General features: G+C 40.6%; 1 protein-coding gene across 1 annotated transcript; it reads left to right on the top strand.

Annotated features, from left to right (window-relative positions):
• Positions 1 to 519: 519 nt before the first annotated feature.
• BEST1 (bestrophin 1) lies at positions 520 to 19,175 on the top strand (the record flags this gene model as incomplete). Its single annotated transcript, XM_083379898.1, has 9 exons — positions 520 to 671; positions 1,817 to 1,911; positions 2,833 to 3,066; positions 8,159 to 8,313; positions 9,189 to 9,266; positions 13,432 to 13,584; positions 14,105 to 14,185; positions 15,353 to 15,504; positions 16,993 to 19,175. The coding sequence occupies 9 exons, from the start codon at positions 520 to 522 to the stop codon at positions 18,176 to 18,178; spliced, it is 2,286 nt and encodes a 761-aa protein (XP_083236024.1). The 3' UTR covers positions 18,179 to 19,175.
• Between the last annotated feature and the right edge of the window lie 3,769 nt (positions 19,176 to 22,944).

Here is a 22,944-nt window from a genome sequence, read left to right as displayed (position 1 = left end):
ACACCGTTGGCTGGTGCATGGGCTAATTGGTTTCTAATTACTTTAAAATACTATTTATGTATCTTTATCATCAGGTGTTTTTTTCATTTTCTTGAATGTGCTTTATAATATAAGGAGATATAGAGCTAGTCTTCCTCTCCCCCTCCCCACCTTCTCTTTTCCCCTCATTTTGTCCAGAGGTTTCCCAGTTTACTCTGACCCTTACTTGATCACTTGCAGATGACTTTTGGAAGTAAATTGGGAGCTATATGGAGTTAGACCAGGATTAAGGCTGCCTGTGCTGGATATAAGATTTCTACAGTGCATGGTATATCAGGAAGAATTGAGCTTGACTTAGCCCAAAGTTTGCATTGACCATTAATTGAGATAGTGTACTTGAAGATATATTTATGTATGATGGAGTCTGTTTGTTTTATTCTTGAGTTCACTGAATTTTTGGGGTCGGCAGTAGTCTTTCCATGGGTCTTCCCTCTTGTCTAATTCTTGCCATGCTGCTGTTTGTTTCTAGCAGGCCCTGTGATGACAGTGACCTACACATACCGTGTAGCTGATGCCCGCCTGGGCACCTTCTCACAGCTTCTGCTACAATGGAAAGGCAGCATTTACAAGCTCCTCTACTGTGAGTTATTAATCTTCGTATCACTTTACTTTGGCATCAGCCTCATCTACAGGTGAGCATTTCCAGTTCCCTAAACCTGGACAGGTATGTGTGTGTGTGTGTGTGTGAAAGAGAGGAGATCAGTAGGGTAGCTTTGTCCTTCTTAGTCTGGTTTTTACTTCTGTATCTTCTGAAGACGTATAGTGAGCCAACACCTCTCAAAAATTGTTCTCCACTCTCCTTTCTGCTCTCCACACACTTCTTAACAGATAAACTGCGTGGTCTAATCTTAGAGAACAGTACTTGCTTCCAGGAGAACATGTCATTAAAAAGATTTTCCTTCTGAGGGGCAATTCATACAATGTTATCTCCCATTTCCTTGTTTCTCCTTTCCCCATAAAAATGTTTAAGATAGGCTGCAATAGAGTTTAAGAACTTGAAACAATATAATTGCAAAATAATAATAGTAATGTTCCTAGATTGAAATTTTGTTCTCTCCCCCCTCCCACAGCAGCATGTAAAAACCAATAAATACCCACTCACCCCTTTCTCTGACCATCTGAGCCTAAAATCAGCAAGCACTTGTTTAAAAATACACAATCAATATTTCTCTGTAATGGCCTTCCCCAGCTGGGCACCCTTTAGATGTGTCAACCTTAGTTCCCAGAATTTGCATAGTGTGGAGCCATTGCTGTGCATTCTGGGAACTGAGACGGCCCAGATTAAAGAAGGCTACTCTGTATAGCTTATTGTGGCAGTTGCTATTCATTGTTACCATACAGGCATACATTCCCACATGCTACTTAAAAAAAAACCCAGAATCAAAATAGCTAGTTGATGAATGATAAAACAGGGTATCTGATCTGACACAAAATATCTGATTAATAGTGGACCATAATTGCCAACATTCCTATAATAAACAACAAAGGAATTGCTATCTGCAGTAAAAATGACATATCCCCCAGTTTAAAGAATAATCTTTTGATTGGTTAAAAAATGGTATTTACCTATAGTAGAAGTTCTGCATTAGTACATGTACCTGTGTGGAACAAATAAAAAGATTGTCATTTTGCAGAACCGCAATAACAATAAATAATCCCCAGTATGTACAGGAATCAGCTGAGTCTATATTTGTAGAGCAATTAAAATTGTGTTTGTTCTCACCAATAAGAAATGTTTTTGTTGTTTTGAGACATATCACAATGTGCTTGATTGCAGGTTAATTCTGAATGAGAGTCAAAGGCTGATGTTTGAAAAATTAGCCCTCTACTGCAATAGCTATGCTGAACTGATTCCTGTGTCTTTTGTGTTAGGTAAGGTTGCAAAAATGTGAGACAAATGCTGGGAATGGTGAAGTCTCCCTATAGTTAACTGATTTGTCTACAACAAGCGCTAGCTCTAATCTTAATGCTTAGGGCAGAAAATCCAAATGGTGTTTCTGATTTTCTATGTGATCTTTTAGAAATGAAGAATTAATTGGTGTTTAATGAAGCCCATTAAACCAAAATCCAGTTGAACTGGCTGTCTCTAACCTTATTTATAGTCCATTCTCTCCAGTGGGTATAACTCACTTCATTCTCATCAGAGGCAAAATAGAGATTAAAAGATAAAGCCATTTGTGTTGAGTTCTCTTTCTGGTGACATCAAGGACAGATTCTTCATTTTTATATTGGTAACATTATGGAACATGTTACTGTTTTCTTTTTCCAATTTTTTTTTGCTTTCCCCAAAAATATAATGTAGCTCCTTGGTTTTATTGCTCTTTTTAAAAAGATCACAAGAGCGAGGGAATGTTGGGGAAAGATGAATTATACTATTATGGCTATTTTAAATTTATAGTACCAGTATGTGCAATGATTTACAAACCTTTCCCTATTGCAGAATGTTACTGCAAGACAATTTTGCAGTGCCTCTTGATTTATGACCAGTATTTTTATTTCCAGGTGATCAAAAGGTTGAAAAATCAATGATGGTTCTCCGCAAGAGTTTAATCGAAGGATTACTGACTCCATTCTGCCGTTCAGGCAATTATTTCTCCCGACACAAATTATTTAGGATGATAATTTTGATCACTGTTATATATTCTGAAAATCAAGCTGGGGTTTTCATCAAAGCCTCCATTTTGTTAGAAAAGCATATATTTTCTGGACAATTAGATACAAAACAAAATGGATTCTGTCCACAGATAATTGGCTGATTTTGAGCTGTGCCTTGCTGTCCTTGTTCCTTTCTAGGCTTTTATGTAACTTTAGTGGTATCTCGCTGGTGGGGACAGTACGAGAATATCCCATGGCCCGACCGCATTATGAATCTGGTTTCAAGTGGCGTGGATGGGAAGGACGAGTATGGGCGTCTTCTGCGGCGCACACTGATGCGCTACATTAATCTACTGAGTGTGCTGATCTTGCGTTCAGTCAGCACTGCAGTCTTCAAGCGATTTCCCAGCATGGAGCATGTAGTGACAGCAGGTAGGCATTGCCAAGATAACTGAGGAGGGGCTAACTAGCTAGAATAAAATGGCATGGAATTTGGTACACCTTCTAATAATACTTCTGGGAGCTCTAAAGTAGATTGAACTATTTCCAATAGTAAGTCCTTCAGATATAATAGACTAACTCATGCCAGACCTTCTAGGAGGAGATGATGGAAGTTATATTCCAATACATCTGGGGATACAAGGTTAGAGGGAAATGGCTTACCAAGATGCATACAGTAAGAATAAATAATGTTTATTAATTACAGTTCTGTCCTACTTGCCTTTTCTCCAAAGGATTCACAGCATCATACGGTATATAGTTTTCTCTCTTTATCAATTTCATTCTACAAAATAGCTTAGGAAGAAAGAAAGATAATGCTTGCCAAATAAGCCCACTCAACGAATTATAGGACCGACAATCTAAAATGATCTTTTCCTGATATCTCCTTCCTAACACTGCCTCTCAGTATCTCATTCAATCTATGAAATTGGAGGGTTCAGTCACTTGGAACCGTTGCAGCTGTTGCTTACAGCGAATCCCAGGTCATAAGTAACTGGGTTTGATTTCCTTTGGGAGAATATTACTGAGTTCCTGTGAGATTAATAACAGTCATCCCCTATTGAATACTATCATTTAAAAATCCAAGTGCTTAACATTCCTTTGTCAAAACCAAGGTTCTAGCCTCATACCCACATAGATAATCCTATGGATAGCCATTAATCTTACTGCAGTACTGAGTGATATACTCAATCAAATGAGGAGGGCTATGCAGACTTGAATGATCACCAATTGTGTAAAGACATTATTTTCAGAAGGATTACACCAAGCAACTTCAGCAGTTTTCCCAGATCATTAAGACTCCAGCCCTTTTGGCTTCCTTTAGGTTATTTTATTTATTTATTTTCCTCCATCCAATTGTGCCTGTCAGAGATCGCCTGGACAAATCCCTACAATTTTTTGGCAAGGTTTTTCATAAGTGATTTGCCATTGCCTCCTTCCTAGAGCCCAGGGTCACCCCTCAGCTGTGTGCCTAAGGTGAAAATAGAAATCAGGGTCTCCCACTTTCTAAATTAATGCGTTAACCACCACACAAACTGGCTCTGTATACTTATTTAGTAAACAGTCTTTTCCATGATAATCTCTTTACAGGCTTGACTGTTTTTGTCCTACATTACTATTTTAAAAACAACCAAAGTAATTAGAATAAGATCCATTCAGTTCTGAAATCAGATTCTAGAGGAATCTTTCCCAATGAAGATTCTCAATTATCCGGGCAGAGATGTCTAAAGATTGTCTGAAGTTGTCTTAAGGTTGAATCATTGTGCTGGACTAATTTTTAGTTCCAGAGATGTTTCACTGTACATCCAGGCAGCTTCCTCAATCAGCGCAAGGCAGAGAGTTAGGCAGGAAATCGTTGGAATGTACCAGCTCCTGCCGCATCAACCTCAGGGTATTCAAACCTCTCTGAAACATTTTATGTCAGGAATTTCTGCAATCAATCACCACATGGAGGAAAACCACCAGCAGCTTTCTATGATAACCAAACCAAACCCTTACTGGCAGTCTATGTGGCTAACTTGGCCAGTGAAATAACAGCAGCAAACTATCCTATGCCTTCCAACAATCAGCCTGGGTGGGTACAAGATGGAATTTTTAATTTCAGTTGCAATGTTTTATTTCTGTTGGCTTTGTCTGTTGTTTTAATATTTACATTTTTTCCTCATTCTGTTACTGTGTATTTTTATTTGTTCTGAGAGTGACTGTAAAGGTTTGCACTGAAGAGCTTTATGAAAACGTTATTAATAAATCAATCAAAGAAATGCTACCACTGCAGCCCAATATTTCTATTCTGGGGGATTAATCAAATTAAATTCTCTATAGCTAATTCTGAATAAGAACAGTTAGTTGGACCTGATGGCCTAAATCCCTCCTTCCAACTATATTAAGTTTTGTGTAAATGGGCGTTGAGGCGTAACCTAAAACTACTCATCTTAGCCTCTGCATTGTCCATAGGGAAAAAATCTCTTGGACTCATATCCAATTCATATATTGAAAAATGTTCTCCCCCTCCCCCAGAAGTGATTATTTGTACAGGTGAAAGATATGGAAAAATCATACCCTATGAATTCAGTTCAAGGGTTGTGCTTTGAACTATCCCTGACGTGTCCTAGAGGGGTTGGCTCTCCAACACAGCTTCCATTCCAATTAATACTGTAGATTGCTCCATTTTCACCATAGTTCCATAAAGCTGGTGCCTTTCCATGGCCCTTCTTGCTTTTATTTCTCAGCTGAAAGCTTTTTGCCTGCCTCCTTGGGAAACTAGCAGGCTCTCAGAACTATCTAGAACTGGCCTTAGCCTGACCAGACCTAATGATTTCGGGAGGGGGCTTCTTCCATTGGCTTTTCATTTTCTGTTTGGCAGGCCCTGATGGTTTGAGCCTCTCCCAGTTACTCTGCAGAAAGGTGTTTTGGCTTTCAGTCCCCAAATCTTTGCTTGATGGCACCACTATCTTTGTCTTTCTGTCTCCATCTTGTTAATTCCTCCCCACAGACCAGTAACTTTTCTTTCTTCATAAATTTAAAGTTGTCTTTAAAAAATCGAATAACCTTAGTTGTTGAGTCCCCTGCAAACGTATACTTAACTATATAGACTGACTTCCCAGCTAAACTTAAACCTTGCACCCAACACTCAGAAGTGTCTTCAAGTAAATAATGTTGCTATACAATTTTAATGATAAGCAGATCTACCACAGAACAGTTTTATAGTCCCCCTAGGCATGAGATCTATGTATGATAGGTCTTTCAGAAGAGCTATAACTCACAAAGTGAGTTGTTCTGCCTCAGGAGGTCTAACCTGTTTCAGCTGGCTGCTTAACTTCATAAACACTTTAGAAACAGGGAAACAAATCTACAACTCTGCTTCATTGTCAGAATGGGAATTTAGTTGAATTTTCTGGTCTCATGAATTCCAATGAAGTGAAGCACTTATGGAAAGATCAGCACAGCCCCGATAAAGATGGATACATGAGCATCAGATTAACAACCGAAAGAAATTAATTCTCTCTATATTTGTGTCTTTCTCCAATACAATTTGTAGTACTGGGGCACTATCTAGTGGCCATTCTTCACTCTACTTCTGCCTTTTATTATCCCTTGCTGTGATAATTCTTTGGCTTAGAAATATTTATTTAAAAAAAATAATTAATTTTACAACAGTGTACAAGGGCACTGGAGTCCCCAGGCCACTGCCCACTAGCAGGCCGTGAGCCATTCAAAACCGTGCAGCCTGAAGTGACAGAACTTAGCTATTTGTTTTAACTAGCGATAGTTGAACAATTTATAGTGATCTGGTTCATATATAACACTAAATCATAAACTATTAATTTATAAGCCATAGTAGCTGGATTCATATATCTTGCTAAGCCAAAACAAACAGATATTATTGTGGTGTAATAGAATGAATCTAATTATCAAACTAATAGTCTAATTGCTATCTTGCAATTAGATTACAAAGCTAATCTAGTGGGGGTTTGGTGAACATTTATTTTGATTTTAGATTGGAAAAAGCGTTTACATTTTTTTATTAAAAGAAAGGAAAAAATTCAGTGAAATTATCCTAGAGTGAGGCTGCTGTGCTTAAAAGATGTACAAGGGATGTGTACCAATATTTTGTTTTTCACTGATTATCACCTATCTAGTAGATTGATATCCCAAAGAAAGTTAACATTAGAAAACTCCTCCCATGAGACTTTGTAAGATCAGGAAATATGATTAACTATAGTTGACAGATGAGTGAAGAGAAAAACAAATTACCCAGTCTCATTACCCTACAACAATAAAATCAACATATAAACATACCATTAGAATTTTCAAAGATACCTAAAACACCTTGAAAATGATGTCAGCAACCTTTTTCAAAATGAAAGGTCATAGTTTGACTAAGCATTGAATTGTCAATGTTCTCTGTTTCATACACATTTATTTATTTAATTTCTATAGCTGCCTCTGTCAAACAAATTACTCTGGGTGGTGAACAATCATAAAATCAATTAAATGCCAAGTACAAGTACAATACAAAAAAAATAAGTCTCAAACTGTGAACAACTTGTTACAAGAGCAGAAATCAGTAGAAGATAAGAGAATTCTGCTCTCTATAATCATTGTCAAGGAAAAAGTTCTGCGTCTGTCTAGGTTGTACTATTAATTTTTGCTGGAAGAAGTGATCTGTATCTTCCTGGTGAATGTGAACTTGATCTGAGCAAGGTTCTAGTGAAGCAGCTCTTTATAACTTCAACAGCAGGTACCCAAGGACACAGCATACCCAGCTTACCAGCTGAGCCAACTAATAGACTACACGGATGCAGAGAGAACAAGAGGCAGAGCAGACTGTGAGTTTATAACTGGACAATTGTTCCTCAGTGGAAAGAGGCCAATCAGTTGGCCAAGCCGAAAGCAGTCAGCTGATGATCTGTTCTCCACAAAAGCAGCTACACAAGTGTGATAAGAAACTGTGTGGCTACATAAATTATTAATGGGCTATGGAGTAGATGAGCCAAAGCCAACAGTGTTGTCTGAACACAATAAGGAATGTATTCACAATGAACATAAATAAATCCAGGACAAAACACAAAGGCATACATGTGCAACACACAAGAAAGGGGACTTGTGGACCTGAAATACTGCCCATTGGCAGAGATGATGGCAGATGAATTCATTAAGCTTTTGTTCAGAGATTGACCACTTTGAGAGATGATGGGAGTAGTAGATTAATACAAGAGCTTGGAAGGGATATTGCAAGTATGACTTTAGTTGTACTAACTCTCAGTACCTCAAAATCTACCACCCACTGAGATGCATTGGGGTATAAATAGATAGTTTAGCATTTCCTCTGTATTCCTTCTTTAGCTCTTACTGCACTTCGTTCGTGAACTTTCAAACGTCTTCCTTACTGTTTCTCAAGCATAGCTGCTCTCTCGATTCTCACTTGAAAGGATATAGTTAGTTGGAATTAGGCTTATAGGAAATACATGTCCTCCATGTATTTCCTACAGTAAATTTATATCACCTCTTTCCATCTATGTAGGCCTGATGACACCAGAAGAGCACAAGAAGTTTGAGAGTTTAAATTCAGCCCATAACAAGTTTTGGATCCCATGTGTCTGGTTCTCAAACTTGGCAGTAAAGGCACGTAATGATGGGCGAATCCGTGACAGTGTACTCCTCCAAGGCATCCTGAATGTGAGTTAGATATATAATGCATGAGTTGTGCTTTGAATTCATTAACTAACATTTTTAGTCTCTTAGCAGTGGAGAAGCTCTAGCAAAACAGCTGTTACATTTCAGCTTTGTCCATGCTACAGGCCTATTATCAGATAGGGCTGATAATTAGATTTTGAAGAAAAAAGGTAATTTGGTTCATTTGTGGGCACTGGCAGAGCAATTGCCAGTGATTCCTTAAAGAAACTGCATCTTTTTATGGGTTTGCAGAAACTGCAATTCACTCCTGGGAAAGGACATATTTGGTTTAAGGAAAAGTTCTGAATCTCCATTAAATCTAGATCTCTCTCTAGATCTCTCTCATATTGCAATATTCATCATTCCAGCTATTGGGCCTGCTAACTATAGGCTATGGAGGAGCTAATATCTTGATAACACCATGGTGGAACAGGTAGATCATGGTAGATCAGTATTTCTCAACTTCAGACAAGATTTCAACAACTTTAAAATGTGTGAACTTCAATTCCCAGAATTCCTCAGGCAGTATAATTGATGCTGGCTAGGAAATTCTGGGAGTTAAGACCACGCACCTTAAAGCTGCTGAGGTTGAAAAACTGTTGTACACAGTCCAGAATGGGTAGCATAACAGGAAACCTAGAATCAGAGAGGTCTTTAGTGCAAAGGAAGGTGGAGGATTAATGTAGAGAAGTTTGACTGTGCTCTCTGTTATACTCTCCTAGCAACAAAACATCCTGGTCTAAATAAAAACACTTTAGTAACTTTTCAAAGATTGATGACAGAGACATGGAGAACAAAATACACACTGAAAACCTGAACTGAAAGTCCTATAGTGAAACTTTAATTCCTCTAACGGTACTTTTATTTCCTTCTAACAGGAAATGAACACATTGCGGACCCAGTGTGGGCGTCTTTATGGATATGATTGGATTAGTATTCCCTTGGTCTACACACAGGTGAGAATTGTACTTCAACTTATATTTTTGTCTCACTGCAGCCAGAATTACATCCCATTTATGCGGTAAGGAAATAGACCTCATAGGTGCTTCGTATTAAGCCTTCCTTACAGCTTCGTTGAACTGCTATCTAATAGGGTTGGTGTGTCCCTGATACTTTCAATTAAACAATGTCATCTGTAGTAGCACCTGCCTTCTGGGACAAGGTTCCCCCCCCCCACCAGATCCAGATGGTCACCATTCTGCTGTTGTTTAGAAGGGGCTTGAAGACTTGTTTCTTAACCCAGCCACTCAGAATTATTGAGAGTCGGGCAGCATACCAGTTTCATAGGAAATGTTCTGTTCCCATTACAGATCCCATGGCTTGTTCCCATTGCTTTTATTTGCCTCTGTTTCTGATCACCGCTACTCAGCTGACTATCTTTCAAGGGAAAGGATATAAAGCCTAACATTTTGAAATATGCTTGAATGGTGATGGAATAAGAACTACTTTAACGCTAAGGACATTCCTAAGGCAGCTTCAGTTATGGGTTGGGGATGGGATAAAGATCATAAAGTTTGAGCAGAAAAATAAACTGTATTGTTAAAGCATGTTTGTGCCACAATTAAGAGCAGGGCTTTTTTTGTCATAGAATGCTCAGAACGGAGTTCCGGCACCTTTTTTGGATGGAACTTTGTAGGCTAGGCAAGGCAGGTTGTATGACATGTGTGAGTTCCGGCACCTTTTTCTTTTACAAAAAAAGCACTGGTTAAGAGCAAATGGGAAATGACCACTTTGTATTTAAGTCAACATGGTTACATGTGTGCTATGCACCAACTTCACAAAGCAAGCACGCTTTTTTCTGTATCTTATGTTTTTTACAGGAAAAACAGAGAGCTTTGCATGACTTTCCAACAGGACATGCTTTCTTTTTTTCTTTTCTTTTCTTTTCTTTTCTTTTTTTTTTTTTGGAGTCTTAAGAGCCGTTTCTCAGCTATTGGCAAACATTCTGTGGCCTTTAATGATAACAGCCTGGATGCAGAGCATGGTTTTATCTTCTTCAGGCACCAGGCAGATGAGTTGTTCACCTCCACCCAAATCCCAGCCTACTGTTAGATAAATGAACTTTGTTAGACTCTGCTATGCGTTGGAAGCAGAATCCATTCCTTGTGGAGTAATAAGTATAATGGGAAATTCATACTCAGCACAGCTGAGTCTCCTGAAAATCAAATCCAAAGTAGATGAAACCAAGCTCTGATGTCCATGGGAATTTAGAAATTTGGTCACAGCAAGTCACAGCATTTATGGAAGCCACACCACTTCTGGAGAGTCTTTGTTGCTAGAACAAAATTGAGTAGAGTGGATGAAAAGCAGCTTGTGTCTTGCATGACAGCTTTACATCCATATTCATTTGAATATAAGCACTTGCTTCTTCTGCCCATTTCACCTCTATCCCATTGTTTATACCTTTTTCTCACTGGCTGGGTTCTGTGCTCCTGGAATCCTGTTTTCTTTTTCAGGCAGAATAAAAAGTAAAACAGCAGAAACTTCTGCTTTAAGCAGACACAAGCAATAGAAAATAATCCAACCAGTGTCTTAAACTTCAAAAGAGCTGATTTTAACAAACTCAGAGAGAACCTAGGAAAGATTCCATGGATGTAAATCCTAAAGGGGAAAACAACTCAAGAAGCATGGGAAACTCTGAAAAATGCGATCCTAAAAGCCCAGTCCAGCACAATACTACTGAAAAAGAAAAACAAGAAATTCAAGAAGAAACCAGCATGGCTGCACAAAGATCTCCCTGACAAACGGAATGACAAAAAGGACAAGTGCAAAAAATGGAAAGAGGGGCAAATAACTAAGGCTGATTATCAGCAGACAGCCAGAACATGCAAAGATGAAGTCAGGAAAGTAAAGGCTCAGAACAAAGAAAGACTTGCAACAGAAATCAAGGATAATAAAAAAAAGTTTCAACATATTAATAACAAGAAAAAAAAGTCAAACTGTAGGTCCACTAAAGAGAGAAGATGGCAAGGAAATAACAGGCAGAAGGGAGAGCTACTTAACTCATTTTTGGCATCAGTCTTCACACAAAAGACTAGAAGACCTCCAAGGTCCCTTCCAGCTCTATTCTATTCTAGGGACCTAGTACTGCAGTGGGTGGTTTGGAGCTCCATGCATGTTACTTGATCCTGACCTATATTATTTTTACAAATAAGTCAGCAAACATATGGGAAAAAACAGGCTTCGACTCAACACGGCCAAGACTGAGTGGCTGTACATACCGTCATCTCGTTTAGTCCAAGTGGTTCCATCCTTGACTATAGGAGGAGAGATGTTACCTCCCATTGATAGAGCACGCAATCTGGGCGTCCTCCTAGATTCATGACTCAGTTTTGAAGATCATATTGGAGTCGTGGCTAGGGGGGCATTTGCCCAGATTCGCCTAATATACCAATTGCGCCCCTTTCTGGACCGAGATCCCCTACGTACAGTCACCCACGCACTTGTTACCTCCCGTATAGACTACTGTAATGCTCTCTACATGGGGCTGCCCTTGAAGACCACCCGGAGGCTTCAGCTGGTGCAGAGTGCAGCTGCACGGGTTGTGATGGGAGCACCCTGATACTCCCATATTACACCCCTCCTGCGTGAGCTGCATTGGCTACCGGTTGCCCTCCGGGTGAGATTTAAGGTGCTGGTACTTACCTTTAAAGCCCTACATGGCTTAGGCCCGAGATACTTGCAGGACCATCTGCTGCCGGGAACAAATTCCCATCGCCCAGTACGCTCACATAGAGAAGGCCTCCTCAGGGTACCGTCAGCTAGGCAATGTCGGCTGGCGACCCCCAGGGGGAGGGCCTTCTCTGTGGGAGCGCCAGTCCTATGGAACCAGCTCACCCCTGTGCTTCGGATGGCCCAAAATCTCCAATCCTTTCGCCGCGGCCTCAAAACACTCCTTTTCCACCAGGCTGACCTGGACTGACAGGCATTTTAATTACTTATATTTACAATTTTTAATTTATTTTTAGTTTTTAATTTTAATTTATTGCACAGATTATTTTAATTTTATTTTTATCTTAATTTCTGTACTTATTATATGTTTTGTTGTTAGCCGCCCTGAGTCCTTCAGGAGATAGGGCAGGATATAAATCCCATCAATAAATAAATAAATAAATAAATAAATAAATATCCAATATATCTTCCTCCTCCCATTTTCTCCACAAAAACAATCCTGTGAGGTGGGTTACCAGCTGACTTTCATGGGTAAGTTGGACTCTTAGCTAAGGTGGGATTTGAACTCATGGTCTCTAACCAAGTGCTTTAATCACTAGACCAAACTGGCTTTAAAAACTGAAACAGATTGTCTATGATGTAGAATTTATATGGAATATTAGCAGGGATAGCCCTAGGAATGTGTCATCTGGGATGTGAAAATATAGAAAGAGCAGTGTACAAACTGTGGTGTATTTTAAAGTCTGGATTAAGAAGAAAACTTCCCCACAAAATGGGATGTAGCTCTTGAAAATCTTTATTGCTTTCCAAAGAATTTTTTTTCCAGAGAACAATTCTATTTCATTTTATTACTTTAGTAGTCCTAGCTGTACCAAGTAAGATCTTTATTTCCCCATCAAGAAAGGGAGTGAACCAGGCAAATACAGGAAGATATAAATTTAAGCTTATAAATGGAATGACATACGGTATACCCCAAGATACTGCAGAAAGTAGACAAAGGTTATATTGGGGAAAATGTTTCATGAACCTAGTTTAAATGAACATGGTTTATTTTATATAAGCAAAAATGAGACCTATGTCATGTGACTTGCAACAGACCTTTAGACATCAGTGACTCAGAGGTGTTAGGACTTTTGTAAAAGCACAAACAACAAAAGAGATATGAGAAGCTGTGCTTGTTGAGGCTATTGAATGGTTGTGACTAGTGATTTGAGTGTAGATCAAGGATGGACAACTATGGCCTCTTCACGATCTGTGGACTTCAACTCCCAGAATTCTTGAGCCATACAGGGACCTTAATTGCCCACCACCTGGTATAGATAATAGTATTTCTGCTCCCATAGAAGCATAATTTGGAAAGAGTTCTAGTTCAATACTGCTCCTCAGGAGAAATCTATCCTAATAAATCAAGATGTTTCAAGAGATCTTAACAATGTTTCTTTCTCCGAGGTTGTCACCGTAGCTGTTTACAGCTTCTTCCTTGCGTGTTTAATTGGTCGGCAGTTCCTGGATCCAGCCAAGGAGTACCCTGGTCATGAAATGGACCTCTATGTGCCCATTTTCACATTTTTGCAGTTTTTCTTCTATGCTGGCTGGCTAAAGGTCAGTTTAACCTGAGATTGTCCTCCCCCAGGGAATTTCAGTTTGTTGGGATAATATTCTGGAGCTGATTCTTGAATTTCAAGTGCCAAAAATATGTTCTGCATTAGGTAGAACCAATTCAAAATTCTAATGAGATTCAAATAATGTGTAATGGTGGTACAGGTATTCCTTTTTATATCCTATGAAATAGATGGTGGAAGGAGGGTGATATAACCTCCTCTACTCTTCTTTTACCCCAGCAATCCTTAGCTCCAGTAGTGTTTTTTCCAGGCACTTCCTAAACTCAGAAGTGAGACTGATTAAAAAAAATAATGATGAAGACAGGAAATCTGCAAGGTCTTCTTTAATAAATGCAAATATATTGTTGCTTCCTTTTCTACTAGTCTTAGTTCACTCTACTCTACTAATCTTACTCCTTTTTCCACTAACATGTAATGACACTTTAAATGTAAGAGTGCAATGTATTTTGCTGGACCACCACTGATATTTTTCTGATATTTTCCTTATTCCCATTTCACAGGTAGCAGAACAGCTCATCAATCCATTTGGGGAGGATGATGATGATTTTGAAACCAACTGGCTTATTGATAGGAATCTGCAGGTGAGGTGAAGGGCTTAGAATATGTCCTCTTTGAGATGTCTCAAAACAAATTCTGTAGTTCATGAAATACAACTTTAGATGAAGAAATTATAGCACAAAAGAGAAGTTAATTTATCTGCTTTCTCAGCAATGCAATAGATTTCTAATATTCAAAGGAAATATGACTTTGAAAATTTTTATGTTAAATTCCTCTCCTTTGAGCATATTATTTGTCAGGTTTGGTATTAGTCTGTTAATGACTGGCCTAAAATCAGCTACTAAAAACGTGTGTTTTCATCTTTTATATGTTATTTTGCTTTGGGGGGGGAGGGGTGTGTGAAAACTTGAAATTTAAACACAAGAACTCTCATAAAGAGTTCTGACCAAGCATTAACAGAATGACAAAGTTGGAAGGAACCTTGGAGGTCTTCTAGTCCAACCCCCTGCTCAAGCAAGAGATCCTATACCATTTCATACCATTTCAGACAAATGGTTGTCCAATCTTCATTCATGCTTTCTTGCCTATTATTCATTCTTGTCATTCATGAAGTCACATTTTTTTTCTGCATGCAAAAGGACTATTCCAACGGTCTAACTGTTAGAAAGAGCTGCACAGTTTATAAAACAACTAGCCATGACCTGAACTTTGGAGGTTTAAAAGGCCTCTTAGTTTTGTGCCAGTTTGTGGCTTGAGGCCTTATCAAGTCATGATTCATTCTTATCTTAACACATTATCATAAGCTATCCAGTTACTAAGTGGCAGAAATCAAGATTGCAGCTGTCCCTAAATTTTTAGAAATGGCTGCTTTTTCAGAAATGGAGAAATAAAGAACACCTTCACCTGCTGTGGCTGAGATAGTGTACCACAGGGGTGTCAAACTCAATTTCATTGAGGGCCGCATCAGCATTGCAGTTGCCCTCAGGGGGCTGGGTGGGTGTGGCCTACTGGGTGGGCATGGCCAGCTCTACATCGTTCACATCAAGGGTGCCTATGGGGGCCTGGGCAGGAGTGGGACAGATCTGAGGGTCTCTGGCAGAAGGAGGGTCTCTGGGCCAGGGCCAAGGCAGTGGGGGCCATTCCCTCACTGTTTCCAGGATGGCTTCACGGGCCGCATGAAACCACTTCACGGGCCGGATCTGGCCCCCGGGCCTTGTGTTTGACATGTCTGGTGTACCATATCTTGGCAGGTCTCTCTGATGGCTGTGGATGAAATGCACCAGGACTTACCAACACTGCAGAAGGATCCATATTGGAATGAATCAGACCCCCAGCCACCTTATACTGCAGCAACAGCAGAATATAAGAGGTCATCATTCCTTGGATCAACTTTCGATATCAGGCAAGTGAAGCTACAGAAAATAACTACAGGGATCCCTTTCCTGTCACAGAATATACATCTGCAATGGGCTTTTGCCATGGAACATCATGACTCAATAAATGTACTTGCCTCTGTAGTGTTGTAAGAGGACTTACACGGAGCTCTGCAGTTTGGATTGGGCCTGTTTAGGGCTTCAACCAGTCATGCCAAGCCTGGATATTACCGCTTCTTCTCCTTCCCTAACCTCAATAGTCAGAAATAATTCCATGCACACTAAACATGCTCATTTGTCATTTGACTGTCCCAAAGGTGTTTCCCTCCGCCCCCGCAAGGGCAACTGGACTTTCTCGGGGATTTTTTAAAAAGTGTTCTGCTTCTCATTCTTCAGTTCTGAAGAAGCTTCTTGAATGAGAAGTGAAACATTTTCAAAGAAAAACCCCCAGGGACCTCCAGTTGCCTTTTCAGAGGGAAAAAAGCACCTTTGGGACAACCATGATTTGGATGATGGAGAATCTCCATAGACATTTGTCATTTGACTCTTTTTTTGACACTTTTATAAAATGTGCAGTATTGTTGTATGCATTTGATCAAGTTAGTTTTATATTGCATGGATTTTACAACTTGAAAACCCTTAGAATTTCTTAGTAAAAAAAATGTAGGGGACACATAAATACACAGTGATGCACATATACACACTCCTAAGTTTGAGAGCACTTTGTTGCTCTGCCAAAATGTCTTAGGCAATCAAGAATAATGAATGTTGGCATATTAACATCAACAAGCACAAACAGGATTGGCCTGAGGAGTTGACAGGGATAGGCATATTTGTGAGCTTCTTCGGCCTGCTTCGTCCTCTTCCTCCTCCTGAGTATTGGTTCCCACTTGTTCCCCTATCCTGAATAGCAATGACAGGAGGAGGAGGAGAAAGAGGAAGAAGAAGAGGAGGAGGAGAAAGAGGAGCTGCATTCAGCTAGTTTTCCTCATTGGCTCTCAGTATGATAAACAACAAGGAGTAACAATAGGGAGGAGTAAGCAACAAGGAACAATAATAGGGAGGGGTAAGTAAAGCAACTGACTTGAGAAAGACTTGGACTCTTTAAGCTACATGGCCAATTCTGAAGGACCTGGGGATCACTGAACCTAGAGACGGTGTACTGAGAATCGCCATGGCCTTTGAAGGATTTTAAGAAGGTTGGGAACAGAATGTTCATATAACATTCCCTTCCCCTTCCTGTGTATCTTTTGTCAATATCATTTTCTTTCCTTCTATTTGATCATTGGAGTCAATGGTTCAGTAAACAAGTGCATGGAGAAATCTGAAGTATTGGGATGATTCTTGAGATTTATGCCTGCACTTGTCACTTCCCCTGCCTTGAATGAAAAGTCTTGTTATGTCTGTCATATCCCAGCTGCATCCTTCTCCCTCCCAAAGTCTCCACTGCAAACCTTTGATTTCAGTTCTCTTTTTCAACACATCATTGCATTCTACTAGCTGTTTTCTTTCTCCAGCATGCAGAAAGAAGAAATGGAATTCCAACCCCTGGAAAAGATCAAAGAGAACGAGGAAGCAAACCACTCAACACCATTGTTAGGGCACATAAGCCGCTTCCTGAATGTACAATCCCCCAGTTTTACCAGATCACCAAGAATGAGCCTGATACGTCGAAGGAATGAAAATGTCTCTCCTTCTCCTTGTTATGCTTATATGGATGGAGTTAAGCCTGGGAACCTCCAAAGTATTAACCAGCTAAGGGGAGACAGCTCCCCATTAGGCATCAGTTCTCAAGATCAGTGGGACACTGCTGCCAGTAAACTGAGAGAATTTGATGCTTTCACATCAAGCCCTTTCTATGAAAGACCTGGATTCTACAGTGCTCCTCAGACACCCATCAGTTCAGTCCCCATGATCTTGCCATCCCACCGCCAAAACCGAAAAAAACCTCCTGCTCTCTCCAATATTGCTGCTTGTCCCACTTTTCTGAAGGATTATACTACCAGCCAGTCTCCTTGCAAAGCCAGTGATTTGGATAGAAGTGAGAACTTGGTTGGCTCAAAATCAAAGGAGTCTTTTCCGTGGCTAGCTGAAAAAAGCCATGTTTCAGATTCATTAATGATGTCAGTTAAAGAAGACACAAAAAATATAAGTTGGTCAAAAGAAACATCTCCTCTCGGAAGCCCGGAAGAACCTCTGTCCTCAGGGGACTCCGTAAGTACCAAATTCCCCTTTGTGGAGTGCACGGGCCCTGAGATACAAACCAGTGTAAAAAGCTTGAATAACCTGAAAACCCATCAGCAACTTCCAGATAGTGCATCTCCAGACCATTCCAGTTTCCTTTATACTCATAATATCAAGACTCCTAATAGCAATGGCCCTGCTACTTTCTTTCCCTTCACTCCTTTGACTCCCCCAGGGCTTGAGCCATCTCATCGGAGCAAAGGAAATGCTGCTGTTCTCCCTGGTTCAGAAGCTTCTCCTGGAGTTACAAAGCAAGATAGTTCAGCTGTTTCTGAAGCTGCAAACAACCCAGGAAGTATTTATTACACTGAGGAACAGAGAAAGACCGCCAGCTCTTCACCTAATGATTCTGGCATCTCTCTAGCCGAAAGAGACTTTGTGGGATTAATGGAAGTGATCATGGAAATAAGTGAGAACACAAGTGATGAAGGGAAGGGAGAGAAGGGACAGTTCAACTAAGTAGGCTCAGAGTCTTTTCATGTCGATGCGGTGGGAGGGATTCTTTTATTATTATTTAACATTACTATTCAACTTTTTAATGGTAGCAAAAGCCCACACTACAGACTACGAAACAAGTGGAAATCAATGTTAGGCTGGACAGCTCATTCCATAAATGCATATGTGCTGTCACTAACGAGGTTAAGGGCCACTCATAGAATTTCCACATCACACAACTAAGAAAACAATTCTAATTTCAGCAGAGTTACTTTGGTTCCACATTTAATCTTTTGTTTGCTATTTTATCTGAAAGTACCAAAGAATGGGAACTTGCAGCCAGTGTTGCAAATGCACATCCCACAAGACAATTTAACTGGGATAAAACACATACCCAGTTGTGTGGACATTGCCCAAGGATGCAATTTCTTTTCCCCGTCCTCCAATTATCATACTTACAAAGGGGATATTTTTTTCTTGTGAATATTACCAGCCCACTTAGTAAACTATGTTTATTAGATCCTAGAGGGATTTCGTTACAAAGATCATACTTCATGTGGATATGGAGAATAATTGACAATAATTACAGATTAAGAGTGGATAGTGGCATGATTCCATTCAAATTGGGCAACACCAATATGATACAACTCATCCAGTCAGTTTACAGCACCAAAGTTTCCAGCCTAAACGCCATTTTTTATAGAAGTTAATATGACCTTGCTAGTAAGGACTTGATGGCATGTCCTGTGTTTCAGATATGCAGGAGAGGATGCAAATCTTGTTCCTGTCGCCTTACAGTACAATTCTACCTTGACTGACTGAGTAAAAAAAGAAATTGAGATATCAGAGTACAATATTATTAGGTCACTCTATCAAATAAGATGCCTATTGCAGGCCATTCGGAAAATACGTAGAAGGAGATGCATTGCTAGTTTCAAAACATTTTTAAAAAGGTCAGTGTTTCAACAGTTTGAGGAATGTTGTTCTGCTTGTATAAGAGAACTTGAAAATAAATGGATAAGTAGACAATTGGAAGCTTCTTCTCTGGTAAAGTTTAAATGGATTACATTGGACTGTCTAGATCAGGGGTCTTCAAACTTGGCCCTTTTATGACTTGTGGACTTCAACTCCCAAAATTCCTCAGCTAGCGTGCCTGGCTGAGGAATTCTGGGAGTTGAAGTCCACAGGTCATAAAAGGGCCAGGTTTGAAGACCCCTGGTCTAGATCTATGGTAGAAAGCAAAACAGCGGGGTTGTCTGGCACAGCTTATTCACTTTAGATACTTAGCATTTAGACATATACTGCTTCACAGAGCTTTACAGCCCTGTCTAAGGGATTTACAGATTCAGCATATTGCCCCCAACAATCTGGGTCCTCATTTTACCGACCTCGGAAAGATGAAAGGCCGAATCAACCTTGAGGATTGAACTCCTGGCAGTGAGCTGAATTATACTGCAATATGGCATAACCACTGCACCACCACCACTCCTAAATATACTAAATAGATATTATATTGTACTTTGGGAGGGGGGAAGGAAGAAAAGAAGGAAGCAAGAAAAAATCATTTTTAGATGTTTTGCGTGCACATTTATCATCGGGAAAAAGCAGGTGACAGTAACAACGGAAAGTAACTGAAGAAAAGGTTTCAGTTCCTCCAAACTATAAACTGCCCAGATTGACAATAGGCTCAAACTGATTGTGCCATTAATAGATATAATCTGCGTGTGTGTGTCTTTTTTAGGGCTAGACAATCACCAGCCCACCTTCATCCGACTGGTTTTGTGTCTCATGTCTTCTGGTTTCTAGTGGGCTGCCTTAACCATTACACCAGTGGCTGTGCTTGCCATGTTAGAAAACTTGAAAGGGGCTTTATAATTCTCTCCAGACCAAGTGAAAAAGTTTCCAACATTCATATCTTTGCCTATCCTTCTTTTTGGTCTAATACAATCTCTTTAACTTTGTGCTCTTCCGATGTGATATATTTTGATTCCCCTGCCTATGCTGGCTAGGGACGATAACATTCGAGATGATAGTGGAAAGCTGGCCTAACAGGTTATGGAATAAAACAAATGCATCTCAAACTTGAGGACTTTCATTGTCCATGTTTAATGAAGCCCAAAGGAGAATTATCTTTTCTATAGAACAGGTCTGTTCTGTAAACAATTTCTTTGCTCTTCAGATTTCTATTTTACCTTTCTCCAAGATCTCAAGGGAAGCTTATAGAATGGGGCTGTCCCTTTATTTCATCCTGGAGGTTAGACAAATGACTGGCCTAAAATTAGCTACTAAAAATATGGTGAGGGGTGAGCCTCAATCTCGTTTCTCCTTTAAGAGCAAAGTAAAAAGCACAATCCAAAGCATACCAATTGCATGGTATTTCATCATGCGATAAACCAGATTCCAAAGAATGCATTGACTGAGAATAGAATTAAGAGGCTTCAGATGCTCTTGAGGTAGGGACATCACGTCTCAAAAGCAATGCTATCAGTAGAACTTGAAGATCACTGAATTTCTTTTCTGGGGAAAATAGGAGAAACCTCAAACGGGGGCAATGAGTAGATAGAGTTACATCAGTTAGAGATCCCAATATTCAGAGTACTGTGGTAACAGAACAGTCTATAGTCGTGGTGGCGAACCTATGGCACGCATGCCGCAGGTGGCACGCAGAGCCTTCTCTGTGGGCACGTGGGCCATCGCCCCAGTCCTAGGCCTTCAGCTAGGTTTTATAAAACCTTTTCCCTTTAGGCCTCCGCCGCCGTGTGCAAAAAAAAAAGTTCAATCAATCAATTTCAACTTCTCGCGGGGGAAAAAAAAGATCTCACAAAGTTGAAATTGATTGAACTTTTTAGTCCCATCCAGTCTGCTGTTACCACTGCCACGCCCACCCAATGGGCCACGCCCAACCGGCACCCAATGATACATAAGTGGGTTTTGGGTTGCAGTTTGGGCACTCGGTCTCTAAAAGGTTCGCCATCACTGGTCTATAGTGAAGAGATCTTATCCTATTTTGCAATGCCTTAGAAGTCTATATCCAAAAATATTCTGCAAACATACTTGGCATATGACATATAGAGTAAAAAAAGGACAATCTCAAGTGAATCATTTGATTTTAAAAAAATCTGGAGAAAACAAGAATTTTCTTATGGCAGGTAGTCTCTACTACTATTAAATCAAGCCAATTTGTTTCAGGAACAAATGACACTTGTCAGAATGTGGGTTGGCCAAGGTTGTAATTTTCCATTAACTTTAGCCTTTATGTTTGATCTAGAGATGAGCAATGTGAGGCTTCATGTCACATGTTGTGTTTAGCTCTCTATTCAAAGGCTTCTTTAACAGAAAACACAGTATATTATGTTGATGGAGAGTACGAGACTTCTGTTTGTTAAACAGGTTTAGTTACAAAACAAAACAAAATCTTCAAGCACAGGAAAAACCCTGGCTATACCGATATGCCTAATATTGGCCGATTCGCTTTGCATCACTGTCCCATCCTTGCAGTCGTTCCCTGAAACTCCAAAAATGATGTCTGTCAAACTCAACCACATCATGTGACATGTTGCGACGTATCACAATTCTTTTTGCATTGCCAGCAATGGGGTGGGCGCGGCTTCAGTACAAGGAAACCGACCCATGGGCCGGCAGCTTGACATCCCTGCTCTACAGCGTTTTTTTCACCAAGTTTCCCATTCCTTTATTATGGCTGATTAGCAGAGTACAGCCCATAGTAACCCAGTGAAGAATGAGTGTGACATGTAGACTACATGGTCAGTATTCAGATGACTTTCAATATGGTGCCACCATAAAAGACACCGCTGGGTGAGATCATTTGTGGTTTTGGAGTTGGTATCATCAGTACGCCGATGATACCCAACTTTTCATTTCGACCCCAAACCACCCGTGATGCCCTCGATGTGATGTCCCGTTGCCTGGAGGCGGTTCGGGTCTGGATGGGGAGGAACAGACTACAGCTCAACCCTGACAAGACTGAGTGGCTGTGCATACCGGCATCCCGGGACATTCAAAATATTCCACCTCTTTCTTTGGGGGGTGAGTTTTTACCCCCCGTGGATAGGGCTCGCAACTTGGGAGTCCTCCTACATTCATGGCTTACCCTGGAAGACCATATAGTAGCCGTGACTAGGGGGGCTTTCGCCCAGGTTCGCCTGGTGCGCCAGTTGCGGCCCTATCTGGACCGGGATGCCCTGTGTACGGTCACTCATGCGCTCGTGACCTCTCGCCTGGACTACTGCAATGCTCTTTACATGGGGCTCCCCTTGAAGACCACTCGGAGGCTCCAACTGGTACAGAATGCGGCCGCGAGAGTTGTCTTGGGAGTTTCCCGGTACTCCCATGTTACACCTTTGCTCCACGAGCTGCATTGGTTACCAGTTGTCTTCCAGGTGAGATTCAAGGTTTTGGTTATGATCTTTAAGTCCTTACATGGCATGGGTCCGGAGTACCTCGGGGACCACCTGCTGCCAGCGTCAACTTCCCTCCGCCCTGTGCGTTCCCATAGAGAGGGCCTCCTCAGGGTGCCTCCGGTCAGAGAATGTCGGTTGGTGGCTCCCAGGGGGAGGGCCTTCTCTGTGGGCGCTCCGGCTTTATGGAACCAACTGCTGGTTGAGCTCCGGACGGCACCGGACCTTCGCTCCTTCCGGCGCGGTCTGAAGACCCATTTATTTGAACAAGCTGGCCTGGCTTGATAGGGGACGTTAGGGGTTTTAATGGGTTTTTATACTGTCACTGTTTTTATCTGGGCAATTGTTTAATTTTCTTTTAATTTTTGTATT

The sequence above is a fragment of the Vipera ursinii genome (assembly GCF_947247035.1).
Source record: "Vipera ursinii genome assembly, chromosome: 1".
NCBI classification, from domain to species: domain Eukaryota; kingdom Metazoa; phylum Chordata; class Lepidosauria; order Squamata; family Viperidae; genus Vipera; species Vipera ursinii.
Note: the sequence above shows the minus strand (reverse complement) of the source record. Positions and strands in the feature narration are given on the sequence as shown.